General features: G+C 41.3%; 1 protein-coding gene across 2 annotated transcripts; it reads left to right on the top strand.

The window, feature by feature from the left end:
• The first annotated feature begins 4,027 nt into the window (after positions 1-4,027).
• pex2 (peroxisomal biogenesis factor 2) lies at positions 4,028-10,996 on the top strand. Of its 2 annotated transcripts, none has more exons than XM_079259912.1 (2): positions 4,028-4,100; positions 9,578-10,996. In XM_079259912.1, exons 1-2 carry the CDS (start codon positions 4,097-4,099, stop codon positions 10,558-10,560), a joined length of 987 nt encoding a protein of 328 aa, XP_079116038.1. In that variant the 5' UTR covers positions 4,028-4,096; the 3' UTR covers positions 10,561-10,996. The 2 variants fall into 2 exon arrangements, with proteins under 2 accessions (XP_079116038.1, XP_079116037.1); XM_079259911.1 differs by having other exon boundaries at positions 9,575-10,996.
• Positions 10,997-13,854: the final 2,858 nt, after the last annotated feature.

Here is a 13,854-nt window from a genome sequence, read left to right as displayed (position 1 = left end):
CGTATATATACATATATATATATATATATATATATACATATACATATATATATATGCATATGTATATTATAAAATTCATGTGAAGTCATTTGAGTTACGTGAATATCAATAGTCAAAAGCTACTTTGTTTAAATAAAAGTATTTATAAAATTCTTACGTCTAAAATGTGATCAGACATGCACAGCTTCATTTCTGCTTTGGAAACTGCATCCATCCTCTCTTTGCAAATCCTCAGTTGTCCCAGAAAGAATATTGCCCTTCAGTTGGTTCACATAGGACTGCAGGAAATTCACTTTCTTCTGCAAGAATAATACCAAAGAAAAATCAGTAAGTGACAAAAAGCGAATATTAAAAAGCTCTTAAAAAGTCACTGATGCATTACAGTGTGGGTGATGACACAAAGCCTGGTCTACAGTGGAGTCAGGCAGCAGAAATACTCCTAATCCACCCCAACTATCTCCTCTCGACTTTTCACTGGGCAATAAAATGACTGCGTTCTGCACTGAGACCATAATGTGGTAGTGAATATAAAATACTGCCAATTAGCAAGAAGTGAAAAGACACAGAAACTAAAATACACTGTATGATCTTCTTTGATACATAAAAAACAATCAACGTTTGCCTGGTGTTACTATACGATGTGACTAAAGAAGGACAACTTTAACCTCATATGGAATTCCAAGGGAAATGTAATAGCAAGACAAACAGAAAGTACAGTATCTTTTATTTAGTATTATCTTACTGTTGTACCATTACCATTGAGATGGTAAATCTGATTTAACATTATTGGATTGGAGTCAACAGTCTCAAACTGTGGCAAAGTGAAACACACACCTGGCGTGATGCTAGTCTTGCCTACTAAATGCAGCCTGAGGCTCTAATTCCACCCAACAAGTAGCCCGTACATGTTTAACATGCAGAGTGAGCTGTATATGTAGAGATTATGAGTAAGTCTGAGACATGATGATATGATCAAAGAGCAGAGATGATTAGGTTTGGGACATTTATTAACATTTTCCAACTGACCATCATCATGGTGTGTATATATTTGCCGAGATGTTTGTGTTTGTGTGGAGGGGGGATGGGAGGTGGTATTTGGAGTAGTCACTGGTTCCACATACTGTCTCCACCAAATGAAACTGCAGAAGTGTTCATCGCACAAAAGAACACACACCAACAAATTTTGAATGATTGTGTTCAGATGAAAGAGACCTAAATGGAGCAATTTGAAGGCATTTCAGGAATATACTGCAGTACAATGAAAAGTGTGTGATGGCAAAAGATGAAAGATGCCTCCACTTGTAGCCTTTAGGAAGAAACAGGTTGGATACCACTAAATACAAGCCACTCAATTTTCAAGTGTTAAGCATGAGACTTAAAACCTTTAACACACTCGAAACAAGCGTCCACTTTTTTCAAATAGCCTGAAACAAATTAATAACTGATAATGCTGCACTGAAAAAATACTTGTGCTGCATAGCAAGAGATTAATTCAGCAAGTTATTCTCTTACTATTAGAGTGAATTTCCAGGTTGCATTGTAGGTATTTGTAAAGTCAAGCTGCTAAGGAAAGCAACTATTTAGAAAAGAATCACATAAAGAAAATCACTGTAAAACATAACAGCCAATGGGTCCGGCCAAGATAAATATCTAAATATATCCACATACTTCAGGTTTCCCCTTAATGAGGGTATTCAGTGAGTTTTGAAAGGAGAAACTCATTTGACTTATTTTGTCAAAGCCTCTATGCGTGCCAAACACAGAGGTCAGAAATAATTGGCTTTCACAAAGCTGCCCATCTAAGTTTCACAATAGATGACTTTTGCTCTTTGTTATTAAAAAACTAATACTTGATGAGCTGATGAGAGTTGGCCAAGGGTCAGGATAGGCTCAAAAAGATTTTAATTCCTGTTTTTAATTCAGGACAAATGCATTTTAAGCTTCAGATTTTATTGTTCAAAAGCATGAACATGGACCATAACAGGCCTGTTGCACCAGTTCCCCCTGGTCTTTTGAGGTTTTTTTTTTATTATTTAAAAACGTTTTGTGTACGTATTTCCTACAATTCCTTCAGTGAATTGTACAGTTAGTTACATAGCCTTAACATATAATAATTTACTGCTCTGACAAAACCAAAAGAAATGCCACAAAAGCTTATATTACTTTCCCTTTATGGAGAATTGTACATGTGTATTCCAAAACATTTCCCCCCTATAGCCAAAAAGTCAATATGCAGTTTAAACTGTCCCTTTATGCATAATACAAAGCTGATAACTGCAGAAAAAGGATGACAAACACGACAACCCTAAGGTCACATTTTAGTGCTGTTATAATGTTTGTATGCCTTGTTAAATTTCAGCTTCAGAAAAGTTTTTTGTGAAAACTGCCTGAAGGACAGGAAAGTACAATACTTGATGTGTATTTCTTGCTTGGCACTTTGTGCAAGTATTTTAACATTTTAGGAAATATCGTAAACCAACGAGGGGTTCACAGAAGAATGAGTGTTGCATTTTCTATGGACAAGCCTTATGATTAACTGTCCACATAAACCTTTAAGACTTGGGCGCTCCTGGATTCTAAACGCATAACCTTGTTAAGTAGGCCCTCGGCTTGGGCTGGCTGACCGAAAGCCATCTCTGAAACCTTGTTATTCTTGCTTTGATGCACAGCCCAGCTCACACAGACTACATTCAGCAGCTAAATGATGTCACATGACAATCCTGATGATTAGAAACCTTTCTTTCTTAAATATGAGTGTGGATCTGTGTTCCTGATCTCGACCGCTGAGATGGAAACATAATGCAATTTGCCACCTGTTACAAGTGCTGCGGCTTTATGAAAGCACCACTGTGCTTCCTCCTGTCATTTGTCTGACAGGACAGAGGTCATCTTCTGATGTTTGAGACGAGGGAGAGAGGATACTCTTTGATTTGAAAATGGATGGAAGATAACTTAATGCCAATAGAGGTAGCACAAAATTATACAGACTACGGATATTCAGGGTATGAATAGTGAGCCCAGTAATGCCTTTAAAATATATATTTCATGCAACTAACTTACTTTATGAGTGCAATCTAGGGTCCAGAACACTATAGTTAAGTAAGGTTGCAGTGTGTCCCCAGTAAAATAAGGCGCTAATGTAGACACCATGATATGCTGCACAGCTTTAGTTAGGATTGAATATTTAATCCTCACAGAAAGCGTGAATGTGACAAGGGGCTAAATCTGTAAGGAGTGTCTTTCATTATGATATTTTACAGTGCAATAACTGAAGAACAAATCTGAGAGAATTAGGCACCTAACATCCCTTTGCAATTTTATGTAAATATGTAAAACACTCTTAAACCCATAAAAATTATATCTAGCTCCCTTACAATAATAATAATGGAATAAATCCACAAGATGTCCATGTTTGATCTGTAAGTACTGACTCTCAAAGTGATGCCTGTGTCTTGCAGCTGCATCAGGCTTGCAGGGAGCAGCACGTGATGAAAATCACTTACCTGCAGGAGTTCCTCGCTGCTGCATTGGTATTCAGCTCCAGAAAGCTCAGCCTTTGTTTGTGAAGTCTGTTTATCTCGTTTAGTAGCTGTTTAATGTTGTTTGACTCTATCACAAGACTGAGCTTGACTATACTCAGCTCTTTTCTCCTGAAGAAGGAGAAAGGTGCAGAGAACTGACAAACTCTTCCAACACCTTACTAATACTCACAAACACGCACTATCATTGTTAAATATTTTAATAGGCTTTTAGCGCCGTTGACACTGTGAAACAGTCACAGAGGTAGCTAAGTATCAGTATTTACCTTTTTAGAATGGATTGAATCAACATTAACTGTTTCTTCAAAAGTCGTTTAGCGCGGTTTCTGCAAGTGAGGAGCCTGAATTATTTATTTCCAGATGACCGATTCTTCCCGTCAGAGTTTGCCGCTGTGTACCGTGATAGGTTAATTTTGGTCACGGGCTTCTGAATCATGACGTTTGTATATTTCATTGGTTGGTTTTCTTAAAGGGGCGGAACTAAGATACAACCCGGAAACAGAGTGTCTTCAGCAGGGAGGATACTTGTATAGATTTAAACATTTCACCGATAATAAATGGGTAAATATGCATTTAATACATTACGTAACTATACGTGTGCCTAATCGTCTTCTGTACCCTGTCATTTATACAGAAAGTACGAAAGTTGCACGTCTGCTTCGTGTAAACAGTGGGAAGTTTCGCTGCTTGACCTTGTTGCTCTGTAGCATGTCATCTATTTTATGGCGTTTTCTCCAGTTTGCAGCATGTTTCTATTTAAAATTAAATAGCCTGCCGATGCCCATCGATGTTTTTTTTAATGCATTCTGCATAGTCTTTAAATGAGCAGGTATTGTGAGAATTTGTATTCATTTTGTGTGGTCCAGGAATCCACGTAGTGAAACTTTGGTAAGTAACCTTGTGAGACTGTGTGCTCTTTCAAGAGTATGTTCTGCAGCCACACACATAATTCCATTATTCCCCGACATAATCAGTGCGAGAGATCAAAACCTTCCGCATTGAGATTCAAGGCAAAGTTGATCTTATTGATTTTTCAGGAGACTACTCACTTCATTTCTCTCATCCCAATCATCACTCCTCTACTCTTATCTGTCTCTTGGTTATATCGCTCCTTTCCAGTGGCTTTGACTGTACTGCTCTCACACACACTCTGCCAAAAGCAAATCCTCTCTGTGATTATCATATAATGCTCTTGCCTTATTATCAAAATAGAACAGATTTGGGTTTTGTTGTTGTTAAAGGCTGATTGGCAAGAGCTAAAAAAATTAAGTAGGCAGTGTTATTATGAGGAAAATGTGGCGCAGCTGATTGCATGACATTAAGGCATAGGCCTGCATGTGCCTCCAGAGCTGGACACTTAACTTGATGACTGTGGTTTTTAAAGGAGTCAGAATAGTTAAATTGGGTTGTGATTTCAGTCTGGGGTCACAAGGTCAATTTATATAGTTTCCAGATGAAGGCAAGTGATAAAGGCAGCGAGGATATCATGTAAAGAATTCCACATATGGAGCAATTTCATTAGAAAAAGAAGACTATAAATGTTCGTTTTTATATATATACATTGTTCTTCTCACTAGTAGTATTCAATTCAGTTATGAGAAACAAAGAAAAAAAGCTTAAACCGTCCTATTTTAGAAGTTTTTACCCATGTGCTTTCACCTTTCTAACAGCCAGAAAGCACAGTATTAAAAAAAAAAAAATCAAAGAACTTCACTTCCATTTGAAGATGAGCGAGGATCTTTTTTTAACAGTAGCTTCTATACAGTGAGTTTGATTTGCAAACTCTTCAATTTGTCATCCCTCTGTAGCCTTCACATTTCTAGATTTTGCAGGAGACAAAGAGCAGCTTCCCCTCAGTTTGGAACTTCCTCCCCCGCACACATGTAAATCATTGAAAAGATTTAAAAGGCAGACAAAATGTTTTCCCTTTCATTATCCCTGCGCTTATCATGAATAAAAAAAAAAGGTGAAGAAATGTGCTGATTAAATATTCCACGGGATAACACATTTTATTTGCAAGAGTTCCTCTCTCATTGACTCCGAAGAAAGACACTAATTCACTTCTCTCATTTATTAGCTGCTTTTTCCTCTGCACTCATTGTGCCTTTCTGCCCTCTAAATGTTTCATGACCTTTTAAGTTGTTTTCTGCAAACCCTTGTACTTATTACTCATACAGCCTTAGCATACTCAACCTTTGTACTCATGAAATCAATTAATTCTCTTAAATAATTCACCTTCTGAGCAAACCAGATTAAGCAGAGCACATTTTTTGTGTGTCAGATGTGCTGTTCTAACTGATGTGGTTTTTTTGGGAGGGGTGTGTTTTTTGTGTGTGTTCAGGCATTAACTCTGCTCTCACCCCACGGCTCGGAGGAGTCTTGGGTGATTAAGGAAAGAGGGGAGCCTTGATAAAGCATTAGTGTGTGATGCACACACAGCCCGAAGACCCCTCTGTGCATCTGCACACATTCATTTTTCATGAAATAGACTCATAACAATTAGTCTGGTTATCGCCTGGGTAATCTTAGTGTCCCCGTAATGCCCGTGGTCTGCTGTATGACATCACTCTCTTAAAAGTTCTAAATCTGACATTCCCATCCGTTTTCACAGTGAGGACATTAGCAAGCCTTGGCTAATAGGTCCTTGCTCGTTCCTGGCGAAAGAAGGGTAATAAAGTGAGGGAGTGGGAGGAAAAGAAAAAAAAAAACAAGGCTGGAGTGCTCAGAGAAATAGGTTTTATCCACCAGCGCTTTTACGCAAATTAATTTACATGAATGAGAGAAGAAATGTAACGTTGTAATCCAGCACGCCTTGCCAATACATAGCTTTCTTCTCTGTATGAGTGTCATAGAGAGCCAAGTGAACGTTTATGCATTATTTCAGCCAATACATTATGCTAACAGGCATAGCTAAGTGTTTAGGAATTTCAGAGCTACAATACTCGGGGAGCTAAACTGAGACTTTTGGCCACACTGTTTGCAACTGGCGTGGACTGATAGCCCTGCGAGCAGCTTCATAGCTGCTGCTGCTGCTGGAGAAAAAAAAACCAAAACAAAATGCCTTTCCCCACAGACTCTCCATCTTCCCCCAGTCTTTAGTCCCTCTGCCCTAAACACCCTCATCCTTCCCCCAGACACCAAAGCCAAGGTCAAGAAGAAAGTGCAGTCTTCCTCTGTCTGTAGGCGATTCCCTGGATACCCACACCTCACTAAGGCCGAGCTGTGTGTGCTACAGGAATGTTCCCTCCTCCTTTGTTGTGACCGTCACTCTCAAGGTCAGCTCCCAGGGAGAGGTTTGAGCTTATCTGTTTCTCCCCTCCCTTATTTTTCACCTCAGTTATCTTTTCACCCAGTTTTTTTTTTTCCCGCCTCACTGTATCAGTAGATGGTAGCTCAGAGCTCTCCCGGTCGGAGGCTTCATGACGTGCCGTCCGACGCATCCGTCTCTTTGTCTGTCCGTCTTTCCAAACAGTAGCTGTCATTCCAACCTGACGTCTAGCTTTCAGAGGAGCCGTTGAGTCTGTGGAGCTTTAGGCTGATGCGCTGTATGCTTTTGTTGCCTCGTTTCTCCTTCTGCACTCTGGTCATGGCCCTTTTTTTTTTTTTTTGCGCCTTGAAGCAATGTTGTAGTGTATTTCCAGTTAGATTGGATATATCTGTTGTCTGTAAACAAAAAGTAAATAAACTCTCACCTGACCTGAATCAAAATACCCCTACGACATTTCTAGGAGAATGCTCAAAGTATTTTAACAGATCTGATCGAACAGCGTGATCTCTTCTCACCTGCTTTCAGACTCTGTTGCTTTGGACCCCCCCCCCAAAAAGTGGTTTTTATTGTTTTTGTTTGTTTTGTTTCTCACTCAGTTGTCTCGATAAGGCAGCAGCTCAAAGAAAACGTCCCTCCTGCTTGTTTTTCCACGTATACATTTTGTTGTTCTGTGCATGTGCCTGTACAAACGCAACACTCTCTGCCCTCTAACACACACCCTGTCATTACTGTGTAAACACAGGCATTGACTGCGACTTTTGACTATTACATAAGGAACATGGATTTCCAGCTGTCCACGATAAAAGCTGTGTAAATTCAAATGCTTAATTTTCATAGGCAGCTCAGCATTGACTGAAGTGTCTGCTTGTTATATATTTGGCAAGTGCTGCAAGTCTGAAGGGAAGCTGTCAATAGCAATCCCAGCTATTGATATGGCAGTGGGCAGGAGATGTTACTTGGCCCTCGACTCCAGCATCCCTCTGATCCCTCTACATCATAATTACATTAATATTGACAGACCATTGACAATAGTCACATTACTATTGATAGGTGGTTGTCAATACTGTGTTTCCCCAAATAAAACATATTCATTCATAACTTGTAAACTGCTCGATAAAAGGCTTTGAAAAGACTATTGGACCCGGCCGGGTTTACTGTCCCAAGAGGGCTGCTGCTGTGACGGGGATTTCCACCACCTGGCAGGATGTGTGTGCTTGTTAGTGTGTGTGTTTGTGTGTGTAGCTATGGACTGATAGATTAACTTAGCGCTGCATTAGAGCTCTGCACAGATCAAGGCTATCCTTGACATACATACATAGTCATAAAAACACACACACACAGAAACTCGCAGGCACATAATCTCCATATTTTCACCCATCAAGGGAAAAACTTTCAGATTAAGCTAAACAAACAGAGCCTGTTTAATGGTTAGCGTACACATTCAGACCACCTCTCTGATATATATATATTTTTCTTTTTTTTTTTTTTAATCCAAACTCCCCTCCCGTCACAGGCGAGGTTCTAGTCACTAAACATGGCAGCTTTTTCAAATGCAGCTGAATGAATTTGTCATACCTGCTTACTTCAGCGTGAATTCACTCCTTTTCATTCATTTGCTAATTTTAACTTAGTTGGAAGGTGTATCCTGGTTCTATTTAAACGCTTTTGAATACACAGCTGGTTCTGTGCACCACAGTGAAACCCCAGCACTGCCACTGCATGTTAGATTTTTTTTTTTTTTTTAACCTCCTTGAGAAATGTCTAAACTGACCATCATCTCTCTCTCTTTCTGTCAAAACTGCCATATTTACCCGGCTGAAATCTCCTTTAAAGCCTCGTGACAAATCCTGTTCAGCGAGACACAAAAGCTACTGTCAAAAAAAAGGGGCCTCTATGTCTCCCTCTCCTTCTATCTGGCCTTCTTGGTCTGTCTCTCCCTGCGTCTAGTTAGTCTTCCACTTCTTAAGCATTTCAGTGGAGGAAAGGGCAGATAAAACTGGAGAACGTATGCGGCACAAAATGGCCCAGGCGTCACAATGGTGAGATCCCATATGGAGTTGAATCTTAAGGGGGGAAGAAAATTGTTCCACATTTGGCAGATGTTTACGGTGTACCAGAGACTGTGCCGTTAGCCTAATCCCTGGTGATGTGATTTGTACACACACTCCTATCTCCAGAGGGAGCAGGCACCAAGAGCCCCTTGGGCTTTGCCTCCTGTATGTGTTTGCGTGCGTTAGATTGCGTGTGTTTATACAGTGGAGAAAGCAGTCTAAGACCCCCTGCTCCTCTGCATGGCACAGCTCAAAGCTTGCATTAAGGATGGGTTTTACATGTGAAAAGTGATTTCCGTTCCTATGTATAAAGGAAAATAACCTTTCTAACAGGATGGGCTTCACCTCCGGGGCCTCATTCCTCCTGACGACAGAGTTGTCCTTTTAATAGTTGTGCATCTGTATATATTTGATGTAAACGGAGTGAATATGGTGTTGCCTGTTCAGAAGATATTTGGTAATAGTATGTCATGAAACCTTAATGTACTTAAATATTGGCAGTTTTTGTAACAGTTTTGGTGGTTTCTGCTGCCGTTATCTATTGAAGCTGTTGTTTATTTGGTGCACACAGCATAAAAATGGTTATTCCAATTACCCAGAAGTAAAAGTTATGGTTCAAAAGAAGCTTAAAAATTTGTGTTTTTATGATGTATGTTTTCAAAAGCTCTCAATTAAAAGCTGATTCATTCGTACATGTCCTTGTTTCTGTTTTCCAGCAGATTTAGACACTCAGAGCAACAAGAGACAGAAAGCCGGAGGTCTCGGTTCAGATCCTGATGTGGACCCTCGTGTCCCGGTGTTGCGCATCAGCCAGCTGGATGCCCTTGAGTTGGACTCGAGCCTTGAGCAACTTCTGTGGAACCAGTTCTCGCAGTGCTTCCAGAACTGCCGCCCAGGCGTGCTCACCCCTCTGGAGCCCGAGCTGAGGGTTCTGCTTCATCTGCTGCTGTGGAGGTTTACGCTCTACTCTAGGAACTCCACTGTGGGCCAGTCTTTACTGAGTCTGCGCTATCACAGCAAAGCTTCCTCATCTTCGCAGTACAGACCTCTGTCTCCCAGACAGAAACTGGCTTTGGCCGTACTCACTGCAGGTCCCCGATGGCTCCAGGAGCGTTCCTACCACCTGCTGCCATGTCTAGGTTTGAGTACAAGAGGACCCATGTCTGAAAGAGACGATGGTTTTCTCCAGAAAGGTCTTAGGAATGCTTTCGCCGTTGTCTCTGGCGTCACAAAGTTTGCAAGTCTCCTTAACTTTCTGGTTTTCCTGAGGAATGGCCGTCATCCCGTTCTAGCTGAAAGACTCGCTGGAGCGCAGGCCGTTTTCAGTAAGCCCAATGTGGTCAGAGATGTGACGTATCAATACATGAACCGGGAGCTGCTCTGGCACGGCTTCGCAGAGTTCCTCATCTTCCTCTTACCTCTGATCAATACAAGAAAACTGAAAGCGGCAATGTCTTTGTTTGTGTTCGGAGGGGAAGGTTCCGACGGGGGAGGAAGAGACAGACAGGAGGTTTGGAAAGAGTGTGGACTGTGCGGCGAGTGGCCTACCATGCCTCATACAGTGGGCTGCCGCCATGTTTTTTGCTATTACTGCATTAAAAGCCACAGCATTGCGGATGCATATCTCACATGCCCTAAATGTGGGGCAGAAGCAAGACAGCCTGAACTGGTCAACATGGAGATGCAGATGGTTGGCAGGTGATGGTTGTTGGTGCACGAAGAAGAAGAACTTTGTGAATGTAAAGATGGATTTCTATTAAAACATGAAGATATTGGTTTTATAGCTCCCTTTATTTGCTCTTTTTTTTTTTTTTTATTAAAAGCAAGATTTACTCCTGTATGAGCTTATGACTGGACACACTGGAGCTCACACTGGTGTGTTATGTTTAATGTATGTGTGCATATATTGACAGTCTTCTGTGCCCTCTGATTCTCTGGCTGGACTTTGGACAGGACTATTTGTCTTTGGTGCATTGGACAGACTACAGAGAACCACACAGCATATATTTGATGTGTGAATGTGTTGATTTATGCTCCAAATTGGCTCTGTGATGGTGTGCCCAAGTGTGTATGTATGTGCGTGTGTGTGTGTGTTTGTTGAAATGGGAATATTTGTTCTGATGAAAAATGCAGAAAGTCAGCTGAATAAATAATGGGAGGAATTTCTGATGCCTCTCATCATGGCCAAATTAGCATTTGTTGTGTATTTTGTGCCTAAATTGTATTTCAACATCATTAAAATTGATAGAGTGCTACCTCTTGGGTGTTTATTTAGTTAAGTGGAGGAGAGAGAGATGAGGGAAAGTTATAACAATCAGCACACTTCTCTCTAGACAGGCCTGGTCGTTCTAACTCCCATTATCCGTTTTCACAGCACCCCAACATGCTCAAGATCAAGGGGGCAGCCGGGGGCTTGGATTGATTCTCACACACACACACACACTTGACAGCCATCCTCTCTCTTCCCTTAGCCTTTCTCTCTTTTGCTGCCTTTCCATCTCCCTCCCTCTGTAATCTCAAGGGCCCTCGCCCCTATAAGACTGTAGTAAACTGTACCAAAACCCTGGCAGTCGTCTCCTTCCTCGCAGGCGAATTACTCTCTAATCCCTGTAATGAGTCCAAAGATGCTTATTTATGCTGGAGTTAACCTCCACCAGTGAGCCCAGCCCCAGGCCAAACTCACCCCAGCTGAGTGAAGCCTTTCCTGTGCTGACAAGAGAAGTAGGATGCGGAGAGAGAAAGAAGGAGGGGGGGGGGGGGGCTTCCCACCTCTTCTCGCCACCCCCCATTTCTCCTGCTCTGATCACTAGTACTTAATTACTGATTGCCAAGACGATCAATTGAAACCGCAGGCTTTAAGAGCCTATTGCAGGGAGACTGGTCTCCGATCCACCTGCTCAGACTGACATGTACACCTTTGAACTCAGATGGGGTTAATATTTTTGTTGGGTGGAGAAGATAAAGCATGAAATGTTTGTCCCCAAGGGGAGAATGCCCCAAACAAAGGTGGGTGGGCTCGCGAGCAGAGTTGATCTTTCATTATTTATGCTGCTACTGACCATTTGTCCTAGAATTTCCTGCAGATCCCCATAGTGTATGTCCTTCTGGTGGAAAAGCAAGGCCAAAATTAATCAACTGTATGGTTTCAAGCGCCTACATATACAAAAGCAGCGCCAGAGTGGATGAAAAGAAAATGTACACCTTGAGGTGGGGGCTACGCTCTCAGATGATCATCGGTTTGACATTATGCAAAAAAACACGGGACTCATCTCGTGTAAACTTGGCGGCCCTCTTTCCCATCACGGACATTTTGACTAATGAATCCAACACTAATGCATATAAAGCCAGAGACAGGAAAGACTGGTTGTCAATATTTTATGCACTACATTACATTAATGTGAAGCAAGTCCCAGAAAGTGAGATTAAGGAGATGTTTGAGATTAAGGATGCATATATGATCAACCTTAATGCCGCCGGGACATGTCATTGTCTTAACATTCAGACGGACTTACAATCCGAACCTTTTTGCCGATATTACTCTGCAACTCTAATTGAAGTCCCAATCCCCGGGAAAGAGAGGAGATAAAGAAGAAACATTGCATTAAAGTCTATTAATTGAGTTAGGCCATGGATTGAATTAGTTGGAAGTTGGAACAGGGCTGTGGACTTAAGGAAGGTAGCAGAGGCTCCGTTAAGCCTATCTGTCTTTGGATCTTTTCTAATTCGCAGGCTCCGTGTGGAGAAGAGAAAGAGGAAGAAGCCCACATTCCCAGCGGCTATGCAAAGCAATCTGCACATTCACACGCAGCCATTTAGGGAGCAAATTGGCCCTGTGCCCCCTCTGACGATGGTTTTAAGAGAAAGGGAATTAGGGCGTTGAATCCCTAACTAGATCTCCTTCTTTGATGAGCCTCTTTATCCGCCTGTCCCTCATCTCCATTTCTTTGATGCGAGGCGTTGATTTTCCTGATTAAATAGTTTTTAAAGTAAAAAGCTCTTCTCTTGGCTCTGTAATACTGGGTACTTTACTGTACCTATTGTAGCTTCGTTTATGTGCATGCTTGTTGAATGGTCCGTCTGAGGTATTCTTTAATTGGAACAGAGCCCTTGGCTTGCAGATAATATAAGGATAGTACATGCATATTTTTCTCTTAGAAAGAATGTTATCATTAAAGCTCATGTATGGCTTTTACCTCTTCATTTGAAATGGCTTGAAGGACACAGGGGGCTCTATGATTCACTAATGAAATAAAAGAGTAAAAAATACCTGTGCTTTTTCACTTCTACAGACTTCCATCTCTAATCTTTCTGCCAATGCGGTGAGCTTTTACCTATTCTCAACACAACAGGTACGGGAATTTCATCCCTGTTGTATTGAAGAGTTATTTCCAACAGCTGGTACAGCTTTCAGTGAGTGACATCATTTTCATGCCAAGAAAATATCAAACAAACAAGCAAAAAAAAAAAAAAAAAGCATTTATTTGTTGACACTTGAGAGGATTTTTGACACCTGTTTATCTGTTTCTTGTGGCATGTCCAATACGTCAATGGGAGCTACAAGTATCTCATATTTCATCTATTCAATAAAAAGCATGCCAAACATAAAACACCAAAAATTCCTCCAAGGTAGTGAAATCCTGGGTGTGCTGAGGTTCAGGGCTGCAGCCGCTGCAGGTTTGGATGTTATGAGACTTCTTTCAACACCTGCCGGGCTTCGGATACCACCGGGCCCAATTATCTTTGTCTGCCTCTTCTTCTTAACCACCTCTTCAGTCTAACAGGTCAGGGGGACAATCAATCACACCTAAAATAAGGAAGTAATTTCCTGAGCTTTTATCAGGGTGTTGAGGTTTTGTCTGGTTGCATTTCACACAAAGATGGAGCAGCACCAGTTTGGGAATACACAGAATTTGGCCTCTTGCTTTTGTTCTCAAGACCCAGGATAATTTGGGATTTTTATATTATCTATATGTTCACCTCAATATGTGCAGCCTGG

This window comes from Telmatherina bonti, assembly GCF_933228915.1.
Source record: "Telmatherina bonti genome assembly, chromosome: 20".
In the NCBI taxonomy this organism is placed as follows: Eukaryota; Metazoa; Chordata; class Actinopteri; order Atheriniformes; family Telmatherinidae; genus Telmatherina; species Telmatherina bonti.
Note: the sequence above shows the minus strand (reverse complement) of the source record. Positions and strands in the feature narration are given on the sequence as shown.